General features: G+C 42.1%; 1 protein-coding gene across 1 annotated transcript in view; it reads right to left on the reverse strand.

The window, feature by feature from the left end:
• Positions 1 to 901: 901 nt before the first annotated feature.
• LOC137255919 (polycomb complex protein BMI-1-like) overlaps positions 902 to 20559 on the reverse strand; it is a 41481-nt gene continuing 21823 nt past the window's right edge. The window contains exons 3-10 of the mRNA XM_067793510.1: positions 13876 to 13972; positions 12925 to 12980; positions 11396 to 11440; positions 10765 to 10867; positions 9214 to 9259; positions 7456 to 7554; positions 6391 to 6471; positions 902 to 5622 (exon numbers count right to left, since the gene is read on the reverse strand). Of these exons, the coding sequence (XP_067649611.1) occupies positions 4708 to 5622; positions 6391 to 6471; positions 7456 to 7554; positions 9214 to 9259; positions 10765 to 10867; positions 11396 to 11440; positions 12925 to 12980; positions 13876 to 13972 (1442 nt within the window). The 3' untranslated portion in view covers positions 902 to 4707. The remainder of the gene's footprint in view (positions 5623 to 6390; positions 6472 to 7455; positions 7555 to 9213; positions 9260 to 10764; positions 10868 to 11395; positions 11441 to 12924; positions 12981 to 13875; positions 13973 to 20559) is intronic.

The following is a 20559-nucleotide window of genomic DNA, read 5'->3' on the forward strand; positions in this document are numbered from 1 at the left end:
CTCAAGCAAGATCATGATCAAGACGTAACGAATGACGGCAGATCCAGAACTGAACTAGGCGGATCACTGTAAATTTACTGGACGACCAAATCAAACTACGAAGCATATACTCGCACCACATTCCACAATGCGGTCGTCGAGCGAAAGTAGCACACATTGACGTTTAATTGACGAGTTACGACGGTTTATGAAACCGTCCCTAGGGCCTTTGCACAGTAAGGTAGTGTTAAGACGAGACATGATTGTGTTGGGTTAAAAAGGGGTTAACGTTGCGTTCACGATTTTGTGCTTATGTGCACATGTATGTGTCCGAACGTGCGTGCATGTTTCGCGTGAGTGGCGGACAAATGAGAAATGACAGTGAATTTACAGAGACACAATGCCTGTTTCACATGACACCCCTCTCATACAGTTTACAGTCAACATATACTGATTCTGAGCCGACCACCATTGATTATCTGCAGTCTGTAATAATATAAACTGCATGGGACAAGCAGTCCCGACTATCCGAGAAAACAGAATCTGGGTGATAAAGACAATGAGCACTGACAATGTTATGAATGTCTGGTTACCTTATTTTTAGGATCTCATTGATCCGATTTTGTCTCAAGCAGTCTAGCTGCGAACTGTGGATACAATGGTTACTTAACGCCGCACACAGCAATAGTCCAACTATATGGCGGCGGTGTGAAAATAATCGAATCTGGAGCAGACAATCCAGTGACCAACAGCGTGAGCATTGATCTACGCAGCTGGGATACGATGACATGTGTCAACCAAGTCAGCGAATCTGACCATCCGATCCCGTTAGTCGCCTCTCATGACAAGCATGGGTGGCTGAAGACAAATTCTACCCCGGATCTTCACGGGTATATATATGAATGGAATAACCAACAAAAAATGACAAAACATAAACAGTGTGGTTTTATTCTCCTCAGAGTGAACACAGCGTGACTATATACTACAACATGTAACTAGAAACACGAACAGCTGTTTTTAACAGTATCAACAACGAACACATGCTACGACAGTCTAGGACTGCTTATATATCCATAATATACACAATGCAAAATAACACGGATGCCCTTGGGGTATCATAGCCATGAACCCAACTTCACTATAGTGGAAGCTGTCAAAACCGGCATCTGTTCAATTCGGCAAGTTGTCAACACTGGCAAATAATCTCAGTCCCATCCGTGGCTTGTACATGTATCATCAGCACCACAATCCGACACATTGTCTAAACCGGATTATTTATTCAGTCCAAGTGAGCGCCGGTTTAGACAGCTTCCACCATATAATACATAACTATAGTAGCATTTTCAGCAATGCAGTTCATCAATATTAATTTTGCACCAACAAAACCAAAATATATTTATCTGGACAATTTTCGTCACTTTCTCGCCATCGCTCACCGTCATGAACAAAGATCTCTGGATTGTGGAACAAAATCGCAAAAAAAGGAGAACATCTCTCCCATTCATATTCTTCGTCGCGCTCGTTGAGTAAAGGAACATACTATATCTGACCGTATTTCCATACGGTCTCTGTACTTGGATGTCCCGTTACATGATGTAATAGTCATAATTGAACCGTTGAGCATGACATTAGCAGTAGATACGTGACAGAGTTTTCGGTCTGATATGTCTAGAAGCTGCGGATTCCTGTATGACATTTTGAATATGCAAATGGGGAACATAACACAAGTTAACTGATATATAATCAAGAACAAACGCCCTATTTACACATGGTGGAATACTGTTTTAATTGTGCAAGCGATTCATGCAGATGTTGGTATCATTAAGTCACCCTAGACAAGGAGTCCTCCAAACCTTACTACCCTTTAAATATCTGTTTTTATTGTACTCTCTAGAAAAGACGCAGAAACTCCTGTGAAACGTTTGGATATTTTGACCGAACGGTGAAAAAGTTCAAATTCATTCTTGTTTGAATCTAACCACGTGATCCTCCGATAAGAATGTCAGGCTAGTATATTTAAATCTAAATAAGTATATAAATAGCTGTTGTTTTGTTGCTTAACGCCGCACTCAGCAATATGTTATCCAGAATACAATTGTATTTCATGTTGTTAACATATAGGCTGTTTTAGTATTGAAACTGTTTACTCAGGGATCACCATTTGTCCGATCCCCTCCCTCCACACACGCACGCACGCACGCACATCTGGCATCCATCACCATGTTACATGTCTTTGACAATATGTTCACGAAAGGCTGAAATAACATAAGTTGTAAAACGACCATGCCTGGACATTCGTATATCGACGAGTTGGGAGATGTTGTTAAGGATTCTCGTATAAACACGTGAAGGAATATTCGTGTCAATGTGAAAGTACGTATTTCTGTTACTGAATTAAGCCTCGGTTGACAATGCCCTTTCTCAGTAAGACGGATTACCTGCGAGCTACTTTCTATGAAACTAACGAACTAGTTTTATGTCTTGTGTTTAACAGACGACCCGCCAAATGCCATCCGGAAAACTCCTGCACTCCATATTGTCATTGACAATGCACCCCTCTTTATACATTAGCACGTTATATAACCTGTTTACCAAAGCAACACTAAGTACGTATTGCTACAAACAATAACTGCAGTTAATCATGTATCCTCTTGCCGACAAAATGAGTGAATACAGTTTTACGCCGCATCTATCACTATTCAGGGGACACCAGAAATCGGCTTAACACACTGTACCCATGTGGGGAAACGAACCCGGGTCTTCAGCGTCACGAGCTAACGCTTTGACCACAAGGCTTCCACACCATCCCTGCCGAAAAACAACCTCTTTTACAATGTTACCAGCGATTTATAAACATATATTCAAGACACAGATGAAATCGTACACTGGATTATTATGATTTCTGACCATTACGTAAATAGTTTTGTACTATTATTTCAAAATAGCAAATATTCCTGTTGTTATTATTTAATTTACTGAAATAATCGTCTCCATCCTTTGAAGTAAAAATAATGCTGCACTTGTCCTCCTCGTTGTACCATTTCCATAATAACTGTAGCACCAGTAACACTATAAAATCTACGATAGAGTCTTGGCAAGATTGACAGTCAGAAGCGAATTATGCATGCAAACGGTACCTTTTCCAGCTGAAATCAGGACAGGCTGCAAGTGCAATGTTATTTCAGAACCTTACACCAGTATAAGTTTTCTGTTCCCCCAGAACCATAACGTGCCCTTTTTCAGTTTATTGCCAACGTAAACGAACATACTACTAGTGGGGCCCTACTGAGGACAAACTTTGGTTGCTGGTTGGGAGTGGGGCACTGTTGAGGATAAACACTACTTACTGGTTGGGAGATAGTACTACTTATTGACACAGTGACCCGTTGTAAACGAAATACAAACAACAAAAGACGAAATGAAACTATCAACGTTTTAACAATAACAAGACACGCACATTGTTGAGAATCCCAGCAAGAACCGTTTACGTGCACGTAAAGTGGCCAGAATCAAAGTGAGTGAATGAGTATGGCGTTACGCTGCTTTTATCAACATCTTGGCAATAACACTGCTGGAACACCATACATTGTACCCATGTGGGAATCGAACCTAGGTATTTGTGGTGACGAGCGAACACTTTATGCGCTATGCTACTCCATCGCCCCTTGGGATTCAAGCAGGCGTATCACAGTGCATGCTAAGAGTCCGCGACCCTATCAAGTACCCTTACAGTACATGCAAAGTGCCTTGCGAGGCATGTCACAGCGTATCAAGTGCCTTGAATCCTAGGAGTGACATATCTAGCACCTTGAATCCTAGCAAGACATGTCACAGTGACATATCAAGTGCCTTGAATTCTAGCAGAGGCATGTCAAGTGGCTAGAGTCCAGACAAAAACGGTCACGATGAGTACACAGTGAAGAGGTAAAATCTCAACAAACAACTTAACAATCAATTCCACGATGGTCATCAAAACTGCAACAAAATAAAAGATTCAAACCAGTCATCAACAGCCTTTCCTTTGAGACAAATATCCTTTCAAACAAGATATTATAGTCTGTGATTGGACTGAAAAAAACTCACACGTAGACCAAGCCACTAAAGTCGTACAATAATCTCGCCAAGCGTGAAGAGATGCTTAGAACCCGAAACCTCAAGAACTATATTCGCTTTTCCGGAAGCACATTGCTTGGACAGTCGTTTGTAGTACATCATCGCTGTGAGACTTTCCGTCCACTGTCAGTCTATTGATGTCTTAACTGTAGACGATTTTTTTACCATAGTTTGATGTACAGTGTTGTAGCCGTCCTGTAAATAACTCCCCAAACCATTCTCGCTTCATAATTACCTCTCCTTACAGATATTCCACCTTTACTCGTCCACCTGGTGAATACATTAGGCACAGCTTGATGTTTACTTAGGACTGCCAAAGACGAAATGACCCATCGCCTTCTACGACTTCAAAAGACACCAGTGAACCAAAATATATACTTCACACCACCGAACATGCACAGGTACATTCACAGGACAATAGGACAAGAGGACAATAGGACAATAGCACAGTAGGGAAAAGCCGCTTTGGTCCAAGGTTCCATGCCGTTAAATACACACTTGTATTGATACCATACAGCACCGTCAAATAAAGGAAGATCATTTGACATCGCGCGCTCTATTTGTAGAAAACAATTACCAAAGTAAACCCTCCAGAAATATATTCATTTTCTTAAATCAAAAATCGATTTCGCCGATGACGATAGGTTTCTGGTCGCAGATAGTTTTCCTGGAAGTATCCGAAAGATCCAACGGTTCTGACTTCAAGTCCACAGAAAACGTCATTTCATGGCCATTCGTTTCCATGGTAATGGTGTTATTGTTTGCCCTGTCTTCGGTATTTTGGAATTTGGTACACATAATACCTTTTTGTTGTTTGATACCGTTGCTGTCGGGCTTAACGCGGGCAATTCCGTTCAGTTTCTGCCACACCTTAACGGAGGTATACTCCACACCATTGGAACGTGCCTCTGGCATTGGTACGTCCGTAACTCCGTTTAATTGCTTCTGTTCCACACAACTCTCCATATTCACTTTGGTATCTGACGTTCGTTCCAATGAATTGTCTGTCTTTTTGTCAAAATGACCCACTGAGTGATCTTTGTTCGACAAGGGAGGAGATTTGGTAAATCCGGAGCTGACAACAGAATTGGTATTTTCAAACACACCAGTCTCGGAATCACAGACATTTTGACAATGATTCTGAACAGAAGGGCTGTGTGTAGTCGTGTTCTTAGTGTTTGTGGGTTGAAGTTGGTTGTCCTCCGTACTTCCGTATGTGATTGTGCTGTCGCTCCCTTCGCTTGTCACAGGGATCTGCTGGGAATAGTCTGGTAATGGTGACGGGTCGTAATCACTTATGTCGCTGAACATTTCACCGGCATCATAGATTTCTATCTGCGCATGCGCCCCCGTTTCACCTTCCTGCTTGATTTGCGTGCACGAAATTGTATCGTCTGCTGCACACTCAACACCCTCCATTTTTGTTCTCTTGGCGTCAACATCAGCCTCGATCTGACTTTCAGGAGCAGACGGTTTCCGTTTTTTGTTGGGCTTGTCGTCGACAGTGTAGAAAAGACGAAGAGGGCCTTTCTGTGAAAGAAACATTGGTTATTACTTCGTTTGAAGACAAACTAACATTCGTTCCAAATTCTGATGTAGATGTTTGTACTAAATATCACAAAAATGATCTGCGCATGTCAATTAACACATGAGCATTACCAGGAATGGGGGACACCGAAATGGGCTTCACGTACTCTACCCATTTGGAAGAATCCACCCAGGCCATATGTGTGAAATGATTTAAATGGTTCCTATGGGATTCGTTTTCAATATAAAACGAAATGCATGGTGAATTCCTAAATGAATGGACCCGTGACGTCCCGGGCTTGTCGTAAGAGGCAACTAACGGGATGGGGTGGTCTGACTCGCTGACTTGTTTGACACATGTCATCGGTTCAGATCGATGCTCATGCTGCTGGCCACTGGACTGTCTGGTCCAGACTCAACCATTTACAAACCGCCGCCATATAGCGGGAATGCTGCTTAGTGGGGTGTAAAAACAAACTCACACCAAAATGTCTGCACTCATCCACCCGTTTACAACTATGCCTCGGCGTCTTTATATTTTCAAGCTTTAATCTTTATTGAGTATACAACCCACAATACCAATCCAAGCTTTTACAATCAGTAAAATACATTTTGTATTTACCCACATGCTCTGTCAGACTGTTACAGTTTAAGTCCTGTAAAACAACTTCTGCCATGTACGCCGCGTATTGTATGTTTACATATTTCGATGCATGTTCAGTATGCTGTAGGGCAATGTCCGATTGGAAAACACTGTGTTATGATACTGACCCGTCTCCAGGAGTAGATGTAGGCGATGTCTAGCAGAGTGAATGTGTCCGTGAGGGACTCGTCAGAGTGGAAGATGTCCAGCTGAAACAAAATATGTCATAGGAGTCAAGCGAAGTTTTTAAAGTTCCAAGTAATTTAGAAACAAAACAAAAACAAACTAGCAATAATAAATATCAGGATAACTTTGCAGATGTTGCTTTTTTTAACTCTGCCCTCAGCTGTTCCAGCTACATGACGGCGGTGTGCGCATACGCTAGCAAAGACCAAACAATCCAGTGAATGACATCATGAGCACCCATGTGCGCGTACGATGACAGGTGTGCTGGTCTGACCCACAGGGCAGGTGTTTTAGCAAGGACTAAAGATTTGAAAAATGATGTTCTGAGATGACATCCGATTCGAAATGCTAGACACTACAATGACACTTTTAATATTTGTATTGCACTGAGAATCATTATAAATTGAGTGTTACATTTATTTAACATCTTTAATGCTCGCAAAGACACAAGGGCCTTTAGTCTGACCGCCTGATCCTGTAAGTCGCTTCCAACAACAAGCGTAAGTTAGACTAAAATTTTAAGGAATCACACTCTGTTCGCTTGGGCCAGGGAATATTTCTGCAAATTAGACATGTTTTGTTTGCAACATGCAAAATGCCATCTCCATGAGAGAGGACGGCAAAAAATCCTGTCTGGCGACAACTGGTGGTTGAGCAGGGAAGGAATCAGGTCGCGTCAGTGAGTGAGTTTTACCCCACTCAGCGAGTCTCACCGTCGGCGAACCACGGGTTACATGGAGCTCTCACCGTCCAGTGGGTGTACAACGAGTGAATGAGTGAGTGAGTGAGGGAGTTATTAGATATCACGGACAGTTTTACTGTATTATCTCGGGGAATCAGTTATTGTGCGAGTGTGCTGAAGAGGAGAGAGATGTCTCCCCTTGTGAACCAATGGGCAAGGTGCTGGATCTGGGATTCGACCCATGGACTAGGTGATATAACTTTACGTATTGCCATGGACGTGCTTCACCTGATACTGCCGAAGAACACCTAATCACGTGTCTAACCTTATGATGCTCTGGCAGCGAGAACTTCATGCGGATGAATTTCTTGAGGTGTGCGATGGTCAGTGCGGATGGACAAAGCAAGAAACGGCGGTCAGCTGGCTGCAAAGTGAAATAACATGAAGTATATAAACAATTACCCACAAATCCAATGTGTACATCTTTCCGTATTGCTATAGTTCCCTTTAGCTCCAGTCGTCAATACATAAAGGATGTTATATGTGTGCCAATGTCATGCTATGTTTATGACCTGAGTACCTAAATGTTGGTATATCCTAAGCGAGAGCGAGAGCCATACCGATATTTAGGAGTGACTGAGTTTAGTTTTACGCCGCACTCAGCAATATTCCAGCTATATGGCGGTAGTCTGGATATAATCGCGTTTGAACCAGACAATCCAGTGACCTACAACATGAGCATCGATCTGCACAATTGGGAACCGATGGCATGTGTCAACCAAGTCACCAAGCCTGACCACCCGATCCCATTAGTCGCGTCTTACGACAAGCATAGTCGCCTTTTATGGCAAGCATGGGCTGCTGAAGGCCTATTCTACCCTTCACGGGACCTTCACGGGTCCTTCACGGGTCCTTCACGGGTCGATATTTAGGTACTGGAGTCGTAAACATAGTGTGATATGGGCACGAAGATAACATTCTGTTTATTACAAAAGCAGTCACTTTGATGTAAATATACCATAGGCTACTTTCAAACATAGCCATGCCACCTGTTGCGGCTGTAGCATCGTTCATGTCACCATGACAAAGTGATATTTTGCCCAAGGGCATCGTATACAAAATATGATCCCCTATATGTTCGCCCTCGTACGTTATAACATGTTATAAGTTTCAAAAACTCAATAATTTGTCTGTATCTACTGCTTGACAACTATTAGATGAGCCACGACCTGACAAATGACCCCACTTTCAATATATGGGAACGCCCTCAAGAATATTCCATTTGAAACAAGAGGGAAACAGCTTGTCATCAAAATGCTGAAAATTTTATTTTCCCCGTGCGAATCGTGTTTGATTGTTACATCATACTAATGGACACGTGTTAAACAGATGCGGCACTGAGTTCACGATACGGTCAGCTTGTACTGCACTTGCTTAAATCCCGATCTACCTCATGTACCTGTAGCAACAAAGTGTATTCGTCTACATTCCCTGCCCCGCCTACTTGTCACAAACGCTTTTACTGCGCAGGCTCATATAATATGTGTCAAGCAGTACTGATTTCGTTCTGAAGACTAATACACAGTGAACTATGGTAGAAACGAGCACGCTGCTGTGTTGAATATAACGAACAAATTTGTTCCCGAAACCTGCTGTACGTTACATTCGAAAGGCGCTAAATTACTGAGTGAGGGAGTGAGGGAGTGTGTAAATGTTGCTTTTAGCCGCATCAGCAATTTTGCAGCTATTAACGGCGCGAATAGTGAGTAAATTTTAGGCGGCATTCAGCAATATTCCAGTTATATGACGGTAGTCTGGATATAATCGCGTTTGAACCAGACAATCTAGTGAACAACAGCATGAGCATCGATCTGCGCAATTGGGAACCGATGGTATGTGTTAACCAAGTCAGCGAGCCTGACCACCCAGTCCCCTTATTCGCCTCTTACGACAAGCACAGTCGCCTTTAGCCGCGCATGACAATAACGGTTATAACAAAGTAAAATTTGTGGCCAGCTTACTGTACACATTTTCACCTTTATCATTCCCGGTATATTTTTTTCCGCTAGACGGCGATACATACCTTGTTATCGAAAGGATAACTGTCCGACTCGTCAGGAGGCAGTCCACTAAAAATAAACATACATACGTGCTATACATCCATGCAGTACAAGACATGCACAAATTACACCGTAAATCTCATTTGGAATCCTGGGACAATGGCATCGTAAAAATTGCGACGAGTTAAGTTTGCGAATATGAAAACCTCACAGAATCAGCACTCTTAACCAAGATACCTGAATATCTGTACATACATCATGAAGTCAGGGAACACGTTCCTGAACAGGTCAGCTGCACAAAACGCGTTGTTTGATTTATGAAATATTTTTAAAACTGATTTATTTTAATCATGTGAGAGGGCACCCCATCTAGCTCTGGTTGAAAAGACCTTCACGAGCCCCACTCAATGACATTACTGGAACATTCCTAATAGTGGCGTAAAACAAAACTCACTTTCTCCCTTTTCAATTTCGATTAAGTTGTTTGCTTTATAAAAATCATATAGTGGCACAGGGCTATGCTTAAGTCAAAGGTTTTGGTATACATTGGGACTGGACCTAAAAATATTATTGGTAAAATCACCCGTGAAGTTAACACCGTCAGCTGGTATTTGAGACCGGACGTGTCACTGGACTCTTCCGGAAGACATTGATCCGTGTTCCTGTGTTATGATCTAATTACAATGTTTAAATAACAGTACAGCGATGTCATCATTTCTGGACCATGTTCTCGCACCCCACGGACAATTGCAAAGTTCCCGCATCCTATGAACCAAGTACTCGCATCCCATGGACCGTACACTCGCATCCCATGGACCAAGACCTCGAATCCCACGGGACCAAGTGCTCGGATTCCGCGGACCAAGTACTCGCATCCCACGGGACCATGTACTCGAATCCCACGAACCAACAACCCGCATCCCACGGGACCAAGCACTCGAATCCCACGGACCAAGAACTCGCATCCTATGGGACCAAGTGCTCGAATCCCACGGACCATGAACCTGCATCCCACGGGACCTGGTACTCGAATCCCACGGACCAAGTGCTCGCATCCCACAGACCAAGAACCCGCATCCCACGGACCAAGTACTCGCATCCCATGGACCAAGCATCCCAAGAGTGACCTCTCTTAAGACCGCTCAACAGAACTTCAGGTACGTAACGGCGTGACGTCACTATGATGGCTGGTTGGTTGGTTTGTTGCTTTACACGGCACTCAGCAATATTCTAGGTATATTGAAAGGGGCTGTCAATAATCGAATCTGGACTACGCAATCGTGTGATCAACAGCACAAGCATCGATCTACGCAATTGGATATGATGACACGTGTCAACCAAGTCAGCAACCCTCAAAGACCGATCCCGTTAGTCGCCACCTACGACAAGCATGAACACCATTTCTAACCCGGATCTTCACGAGTTGACATCACTGAGTGGGAGAAGAGTGAGGTCCTGCCCAATACTGATACCCTTGAATTGGCACATTGTTTTTACTGATTATGACAAATGTGCACTGGCTGATAGTCGGATCCTGTTTAATCTCTCAGAATGCCAAGGATGAGTTTACGTACTTTTTGCTCATATCCAGACACAGGCTGATGTTTTCGTCCTCCCGACACAATTCCTTCTCCATGACCGCCTCCCCCCGGGCCTCCAGACACACCACCCTCCGGCCTGCAAGGAAACAACTACAATCGTAATCCGATTTAAATCTTACAGGGGTTTTCCGAAACAGCGAACTATAGATATATGCTATGAATCAAGAATTAATTCAGGTTTCGGATTAACTGCTTTCCGGAATATTTCATCCTGCCCGGCAAGCAAGGTAGCCTTACCGCGTATCATCTTTACCGCGTTCATGACACCGGTGTTATCAAATCATGTAGTGATTGAATAAATAGTTTACAAACATTTATCCCGAAAATGTTACGTCTATATGTAGAGTTTGTTTGTTTGTTGTTTAACATTCATCAACATTCCGGTTACACGGCAGCGGTCAGTAAATTTTCTGATATTCTAACTCAAACCCCAAGACACCTCCGTACAGCGAATTTAGGTCCCTAGAAATCTACATGAAATCCAAGAGAATTATTGTTGCTGGATGGTTTTTGGGATATTGAATTCCTAACCCAAAAAAGCAGATCCTGGCTGGAAAGAAAGAGGGATAACTATGACATAGAGGAGAATATCTTGAATACATACCTTCAGGGTGAGTGGAATAGAATAGCCTGCGTCTCCGCATTTCATCTAAAATATGAACCAATAATCAGATTATACCAGATTTATCTGAATTACAAACTCACATTTATGGCGTAGTTTTGTGGGAATGAGTTTGTTTCTGCCATAGCTGTTATCTTGGAAGTTCAACCGACAATACAGAATAGTTCATGCTATACATAGTGCGTTCTGGGGCGGCGGGGTAGCCTAGTGGTGAAAGCGTTCGCTCGTAACGCTGAAGATCTGGGTTCGACTCCCCATATTGGTACATGTGAATCCTGCGTGATATTGCTGGATTACTACCAAACGGGGTACAGAACTCACTCCCTCACTGTTCCCTTCTGTTCTAGAATGTGGGCGATCAGGTGGATGAAACGGGGCGACTAAGACAACAACATCCTGAACATTAAATCCGGGATCAAACCAGGGCGAGGTATGTTGTGTGATAAACTCCGTTCATGTCTCCAGGTCTAATGGTCCGTTTGCCATGACACTCCCAAATGAGAATGTGATTGAAATAAACAAATCATTCTCTGCAGAATACCTGTATCATATATTCATTTCTTCCGTAAAATAGGTGACGGGAATTTTAATGTTTCACTGCACTTGTAAAGCTATGCACGTGGGTGTTTGTATGAGTGTGCCAGTCAGGACAAATATCGGTTAACCATGCTGTACCACTGAAATACCTTGCGACAGTTCTAAGAGGAGCAATGCCATTCCAAGCTGTGTGCCAACTAGTGCTTGTTTTTACCAATCCCCACCAATGGGAAACAATACGTACCATCTTTTACCTTCTTCATTATAACGCGGCATGAGATCGAAAAGGAATAATGATTATTTATAAAAAAAATCCCATTTGTTTGGGTTTTTTTAATATAAATATCTGACGTTGTTAAAATTGGCTGCCAAAACAAATATTTATTTGCGATACGCCAGCTAATTTGCCAAATTAAGTCTGACATCAACAATTATTACCCCGGTTTGTGGCGCATTGTCAGGTCAAATTCATTGATCATTTCGTTCACCGACACACCCTTTAACTACCAAACCTGGGCCACGTTTCACAAAGCTCTCGTAAGCCTAAGATCTCGTAGCCTTTCTCGTAGCATCTGGAACTCCTAAACTGCAACGCAGACATATGACAGTCTCGGTAGCTTTGTTGAAGGGGGGTTCACCCAACACGAAATTAAACACATTTAGTCTGGACAAACACATTCAGGATTAACTTGGGACTCGAGCCCAAGATCACTGGATCCTGAAAGATTGAAGGGACATAACATAGCCGGATCAAGGTGTGTGTGCGTGTGTGGCGTGTGTGTGCGTGTCGCGTGTGCGTGTGTGCACCTACCCACTTCTCTTTGTCCTACAAGTTTATCAAATGAGCATTGATAAAGCATGACGACTGATCTACCCAAATCCTACGGACCAAGGGTGTTCCAATACACGCATTCCCACCCCAGGGAGTCCAACACACACCAGCACAGCCAGACCAGTCCACGGATTATATTTACCTTCGAACAACCCCGGCACCAGCTTGTATACAAGGTTCTGTAGAGTCTTGTCCGCTCTGGAATACATCAGGGATACAAGTTTGTCAAAGAACTGACACACAAAGTCGTAGTTGAACTGAGACTAAAATGTGCAGTACAAAGATCGCTTTGGAGAATTGTACCTCATTCAATTTCAGAGTGATATCGTCGAGATGAGACGGTATGAAATCAAGATAATGAATAAGACAAAATATTTACGGTACACTGTTTCTTTCCTCCAGTGTGTTACTGTATCTCTTTGTATTGTAACCGTAGCCTTATAATATCCATGACAACGTAATTCGATAGTAAATAAGGACGCCGGCCTTTTAAAAGGGTTGTCAAAGTTCCAGTATTTTCCTTCTACCTGGATCCTTCTGCAATGTTAAAGCCTAAAAAGAAGCAAGCCTAGATTTCATCAGGATTATCCCATCTCACTGGAGCTCCTTTTCAGTTTAAATGGAATTACTTGTTTCTCTCAGTGTAATACACATTTAGAGACAAGGCGCCAGTCCTATTACATGGACACCTTGTCCATATTTTCTATGGGGCATCGTAACAGTGTACAAACTAGGAAGTTTTGTTGAACTCTATAAGTATTTGAAAATGCGTAATGTAAATGGATGGATTTTATACACGCAGTGTATTTCGGATACACAAATCTCGGAGGTCAAAGGATCGACAGTATATTATGGCGACAGGCACACTGGATAGTAGATGGTTGTTGTTTAAAGCCGCAGCAATATTCAAGTTATGTGGCGGTGGTTGTAAATAATCGTGTCTGGACCAGATAATCCAGTGATAAACTGCATGAGCTTCGATCTACGCAACTGGGATACGATGACACTACGTCAGCGTGCCTGACCACCCGATCCTGTTAGTCGCCTCTCAGAACAAGCATGGGTTGCTGAAGTCGGATTTTCCAAGGTGTACCTGATGTTGAGAAGCGGCCTCGTCTTGTGCACTTGGACATCACATATGGGACAGAACTTGCTGGACTCTAGATACCTCACAATACATGTCCTGCAGACTGCAAAGAGAAATAGTCCCGTTAAAATATTGCCGGGCAAAAGAGACTATACAATTGAAAATTGACCAACACGTTACAAAGCTTATTACCAGACTTTGCCGTTTGTGCTATCTTCGGTCAGCATCAAATTTTGTAGTAAACGCTTTCTGTAGTCAGGCAGTTTACATTAAAATATCACAGAGATGTTACTTTACACCCATACGACTGTTTGCAGTGAAAACGTGCCAATTTCACTTTGAACAAAAAGGTAAATCGAATAAAGTGAAATCAAGATTGCGATTCCTCGCTATTATACGACTCGTAAAGGTCCGGCGTTTCAGCAACCCATGCTTGCCACAGAGGAGCCACATTTTCTAGACTTGCGTGGGTTTTCTTGATTATATTTTCTTCAGGGTCTGTACGAAAGACTAACGTTTATTTGGCAAGGTAAAACTATGAGTGAGTAAGTGAGTTGAGTTTTACGCCTTGATCGAGTCTGGACCAGACAATCCAATGATCAACATTATGAGTATCGATCTACGCAACTGGGAACTGATGACATGTGTCAACCAAATCAGCGAGTCTGACCATCCGATCCCGTTATAGTCACATCGTGCAATAAACATGGGTTACTAAATCAAATATTTTAAACCGGACCTTCACGGGTAATTTCAAAATGCAAAAAAAATATATCTAATACTCCTTGATGTGAAAGATAGTGTTTATGCAACACAACCATGTTTCCTTAACATAACTGATAAGACCAACAAAAAACCAACTCACTCCGTGAATCAAAGCAACCATTTATCAGGCCCCGCTATAGGGGTCACGTGGGAGCCGTATCAAGGGTCCACTTAAAACCCGAAACTATTTAATTCAAGATTTCAAATTTTGACACAGATAATCTTCATCGAGGTCAAATGTCACTGCGTAGGTGGAGAAGAAGCCTACTGATAGGCTACTTTCAGCTGCGGTGCCTCTCTCCCTCGTGTAACTATCTATTGCGATGACGGGACGTTTTTATGACAAAGCAAATATTTACCTACCCCCAGCGACAGATAAAAGCTGTGACTTAACCCCACACGACCTAGATCATCTGGATATCAGTACAGATAAAGAATAACATAGTAAGACTCGTTCAAGGAAACTTAAGGGGGAAGTTAAACGTAATAATCATAATAATGAATGTCCTGGGTGGGGTTTAGGTAGGATGCCTGGAAGAAGTTCCATTTAGAGATTGATTAGACTGTAAATGTAAACTGTATGTATATTTCAATGGATAACCATATTCCCTCCTGTATACCGTGTAAAATGATGACGATGGGCATATAGCCCATGTGTTTTACTGAATAAAGAATCGAATCGAAGCCATACAGGCCCTGAAACAATTATACCCAATGTAACCCATATAAGTCTAGGACGTATTGCAAATCAACAATACTGCAGTTTCAGGAAAGGAAGAAAGTTCTTTGGGTCCGTTATATTGTATTTTATTAACACGTTGAAAAAAGTATTTCTGTGTGTGCGTGGGGGCGGAGGAATTTGAATGTGCTAGGATGAACCAAACTCCCTTTATTGCGTCCGTGGTAAATATTAATCAACCAATCGTTTCTCTTTGTATGCAATGGTTGGAGGACACAGGAGTGAGTGAATCTTGTTTTCAGGGACTGTGAACGATGTTCCAGTCAGTGATGTTGGAGTATACCTCTGTTCGACCAGCAGTACATGTTAAATTGAGACTGCACAGTGACTTTCATATAGGCAATTTGTAATGTATACCTCTCAAGGGAACTCAGAATGAAAATGGGTGCCGGATAATGTAAACGAGAAACGAGAATTCACTTGGTAAACGGAATATAGCGCATAATAAATTTTTGTTAGTTTCATTAAAATCCGATTCGTGAAGATCCGAACTAGAACCCATCACCAACAGAAATTGCTTGTCTATAAAAGCGACTTTTGGGATGGGTTGGTCAGACTCGCTGACTTAGCTGATGCAAGTCGTAGTGGTCCAGTCAATAGATCGAAGATCATAAAGTCAGTTACTGGACTGTCCAGACCGGAAAGGCGGTGGGGTAGCCAAGGTTCCCTCTTCACGCCGAAGACCCGGGTTGGACTTGAGCATAATCTGTGAAGCTGATTTCTGATATCCCCCTCCTATAGCTCCAACATTAACTGCTTATTTATTAATTAGTAAAATTAATACATTAAACAACAAAGAAACCAGATGATTTGATCAGTCTAGAGGATTTGGGCCACGTTCCTCAAAGCGATCGTAGGGCTACTGCAGTCGTAAGTCTATATTAAAGTATGGGAGTCACGACTGTCGTACGTCTATGTTAAAGTATGGGAGTCACGACTGTCGTAGGTCTATGTTAAAGTATGGGAGTCACGACTGTCGCAAGTCTATGTTAAAGTATGGGAGTCACGACTGTCGTAAGTCTATGTTAAAGTATGGGAGTCACGACTGTCGTAAGTCTATGTTATAGTATGGGAGTCACGACTGTCGTAGGTCTATGTTAAAGTATGGGAGTCACGACTGTCGTAAGTCTATGTTAAAGTATGGGAGTCACGACTGTCGTAAGTCTATGTTATAGTATGGGAGTCACGACTGTCGTAGGTCTATGTTAAAGTATGGGAGTCACGACTGTCGCAAGTCTATGTTAAAGTATGGGAGTCACGACTGTCGTAAGTCTGTTAAAGTATGGGAGTCACGACTGTCGTAAGTCTATGTTATAGTATGGGAGTCACGACTGTCGTAAGTCTATGTTAAAGTATGGGAGTCACGACTGTCGTAAGTCTATGTTATAGTATGGGAGTCACGACTGTCGTAGGTCTATGTTAAAGTATGGGAGTCACGACTGTCGTAAGTCTATGTTAAAGTATGGGAGTCACGACTGTCGTAAGTCTATGTTATAGTATGGGAGTCACGACTGTCGTAGGTCTATGTTAAAGTATGGGAGTCACGACTGTCGTACGTCTATGTTAAAGTATGGGAGTCACGACTGTCGTAAGTCTGTTAAAGTATGGGAGTCACGACTGTCGTAAGTCTATGTTATAGTATGGGAGTCACGACTGTCGTAAGTCTATGTTAAAGTATGGGAGTCACGACTGTCGTAAGTCTATGTTATAGTATGGGAGTCACGACTGTCGTAAGTCTATGTTAAAGTATGGGAGTCACGACTGTCGTAAGTCTATGTTATAGTATGGGAGTTACGACTGTCGTAAGCCTATGTTAAAGTATGGGAGTCACGACTGTAGTAATGCTACGATCACTTTGACACACGGAGCCCAGTGTCTTAAACGGACATTTTCGCTCTGAAACATCATTGAGATCTTTTGTGAATGAGTGAGTTTAGTATTAAGCCGCGCTCAGCAATATTCCAGCTATATGGAGGCGGTCTGTAAATAATCGAGTTTGGATCAGAAAATCAAGTGATCAACGACATAAGCATCGATCTGCGCAATGGGGAACCGATGACATGTGCCAGCCAAGTCAGCGAGCCTGACCACCTGATCCCGTTAGATCCCTCTTACGACAAGCAGTCACCTGAGATTTTTTTGTGTCCATTGCTCCGTTTGTGCAGTTCTGGTATAATTTTAAAATATCAAGTGCAATCAAGTTTTCATTCACTGTGACTAATCTCGATTTGACACAACGCTTGAGCTGATATGTAAAGCAAAATGTTACACCTCAACATTAGAAACAGAATTGTTCCTTGAAAACAACTTTTAAAAGCGAAGAAACTTCGTCCTAAAAATTACTTGACACATCAAAGCTTAAAAATCCAGCGCTGTCGTGTTTTCTCAAAAGACATTCAGGTTTGGCTGGGTTTCTTTATTTTGTCAGCCTCAAGACTTCACACACTAACACAGGCACGAACTTCATTCACAAACTCATCACGTGACTGTCATGTGAGAGGGTGGTTTTTGCCATCAATCACTGTCAACAATGTAACCGATATTCGTACGCGGTCATCGAGTACCTTGCCAATAGCAGTGAGGGCCAAGACGGGTGGGTGAAACTGGCCTGTTTCTATTGCATACATAGCCCAATTAGTCGCGTCGACTCGCAAACAGATCACGTGGCGTGTTTAAATGTCAAACCAGCAAAATATAACGGTATCGTCTGGAGTTTGACGATTTAAATTTTAAAATTCCTGACATATTTAAATTTTAAAATTTGAGCGAACAGTTGAGCATGATAAAACGTTTGTGCGCCTAATGAAATTCGGACTTAAAACGTAACATAACTTTCAAATAATTAGATGACACGTGCGAGTGGGATTGTAAACTGTACTTTGCTTCATAGAAAACATATGAATAAAAATTAAATGAAAACCACGATATGTGTCGATCGCAAAATATTACAAAAATGTTGGGAAATACTGCTATAAAATTATATTGAAAACCTATTAAGATAAAGAGAAAAGCATAATTTCTACACCACAGCTTTGCAACGTTTAGGATAAAATGTTCGAACGTATAATCATTTTGAAAACAATGACGACATTCTGACAAATCATTGACCTCAAAACAGTTCCAATTGCCAAAAGCGATGTTGATGACTTACGACGACGACGACAACGACGACGACGACGACGACAACGACGACGACGATGATGATATTGATGATATACTGAACAAGATAATCATAAACGACACAATATTTCGTCTCCGGGGTATGTCATGGCGAGTCAGTCTAGTGTGACTCTAGGACTGCGAGACAAGCTGGCATGAGGAGAGACAACGTATTTAGGGATCAGTCGATCATCACTTTGTTGATACCAGTGAGCTCGGGAACGGTGCCGGCAAAGCCGCAAACATATCACAAACCTCGGAATCGAACCCGTCACCACGCCAGATTCATGCTCAGTCTCTGAATATATTTCATTTCGAGAGGAAAATAAAATCCATTTAAATTGAAAGGGAGCCCCAGTGAGATGGGAAATTCATAGACGGTCATTGACTATAAAACCTGTAAGTCCAGAAAATGTGGAAAGTCTACATTACCGCAGTTTCTGAAATGAAATAAGTCTCCTTTTTATTGTATTTATAATTTCATTAAAAAAACCCAACCTTTTATTTTCGGTAAAACATGTTCATTTCAGGGTCTAGCTCCTCTGGGAGATTCAGAAACTGAACCTAAGGAAATCTCGATTTGCTTCAGGAAGTCTTTTTCTATTGGGAGGGGAGGTAGAGAAAATAATGTGGCTCAGGGACTGTGTGACAGACTACGGACTGGCTACTATATTCACTTTAAATAATTACAAGACCGTCGGGTGGAATATAAAACCTGCGTTAATGTAAATGTTCTGCTTAGAGTCTCCAATAACCTTCCGTTCCGTCCCCACCCCAACCTCAAACTTCTCACGCTCGCACATTTCACAGTGTTTCACGAAACACCACATTCCTGTGTTTATCGCGTTTTGAGCACTGTTTAGCATGGTCTTCCAATTGCCCCTAGCGTCACATCCTTAGAAACAGGATATTAATTAATCCGGTTACTTCCTTGTCAAGCATGTTATATTTACGGACCCTCTCCTTATATGTCGGCTAACTAATATACTAATAAAGCACAAAATATAAATCGGCTCAAAATATAATTTGAAAAGGGCTTTACCAAAATCGTCAAACCAGAAGTCGCAGTCAAAAACCTAAGAATCCCTCTGGGAAATATTTAATATTTATTTGTCTGATAGTAGTATTCTATGACTGGGTGTAATAATTGCGTAGTTTACAATCCACTGATTGACATCATGAGCGTCTACGATATTTGACTGGTTACTGAGCTGGGCAGTCAGTGTGTATTTACAGTCACCGATCCAACCTGTTCTGCTTAGTCTTAATAAGCCAATAAATGGCTATTTAGAATAGACATTCAGCTTACAACGCTCTTTTGGGCGATGCAGTATTAAAATATGAGAGTCATAGACAATATAGTGATGGAGATAATGAACACCAATCGACGCAGTTCGGCACACTATGGCATTTATGTACAACGTCAGTAAACCTGACCACCCAATCCCATTAGTCGCCTTTTACAAGCACGGTTTCTGAAAAGCCGATCTGAACTTGAACTCATAATCGGGGAAATACAAAAGATGAAATATATATCGAGGAAGTGGATCGTATTTCAGGCGGATCTAAAGGTAATGCTGGAATCCGAATTTCGAATAATTTTCACGTTGCACTGAACAAACATTTTTTTTATTCATATCACGGAATGTCATTTGATGTAGGAGGCAAGGCGAGGAGTTGAATGCTTACATTTGGGTGAAAATTACAGATTACGACATGTATGCGTGCGCATGCAAAGGTCACGTGATACTTTTACAAGAGACTTTTTCTGTTGTTACTGAACCCCCTGAATGGCAAGCGTTTCCTGCAAAATATAGAAGCTCCTGCTGTCAGCCGCCCACAAGCCCAAGCCGTAACCGCGAGCCAGGGGAATGTACACGTCAAGGAAGAATGTCAGTACGAGAGGGGAAATATGATGTTTTTGCCAACTGTGCTTCTGCTTGTCAGTCACGCATTGGCCAGTTTTGTTTATTAAAATTTAACTCGTGAATGTTTTTCTTCATTGAATTCGTTGGTGCTTCCGTTGA

This window comes from Haliotis asinina, chromosome 11 (assembly GCF_037392515.1).
Source record: "Haliotis asinina isolate JCU_RB_2024 chromosome 11, JCU_Hal_asi_v2, whole genome shotgun sequence".
Lineage (NCBI taxonomy): Eukaryota > Metazoa > Mollusca > Gastropoda > Lepetellida > Haliotidae > Haliotis > Haliotis asinina.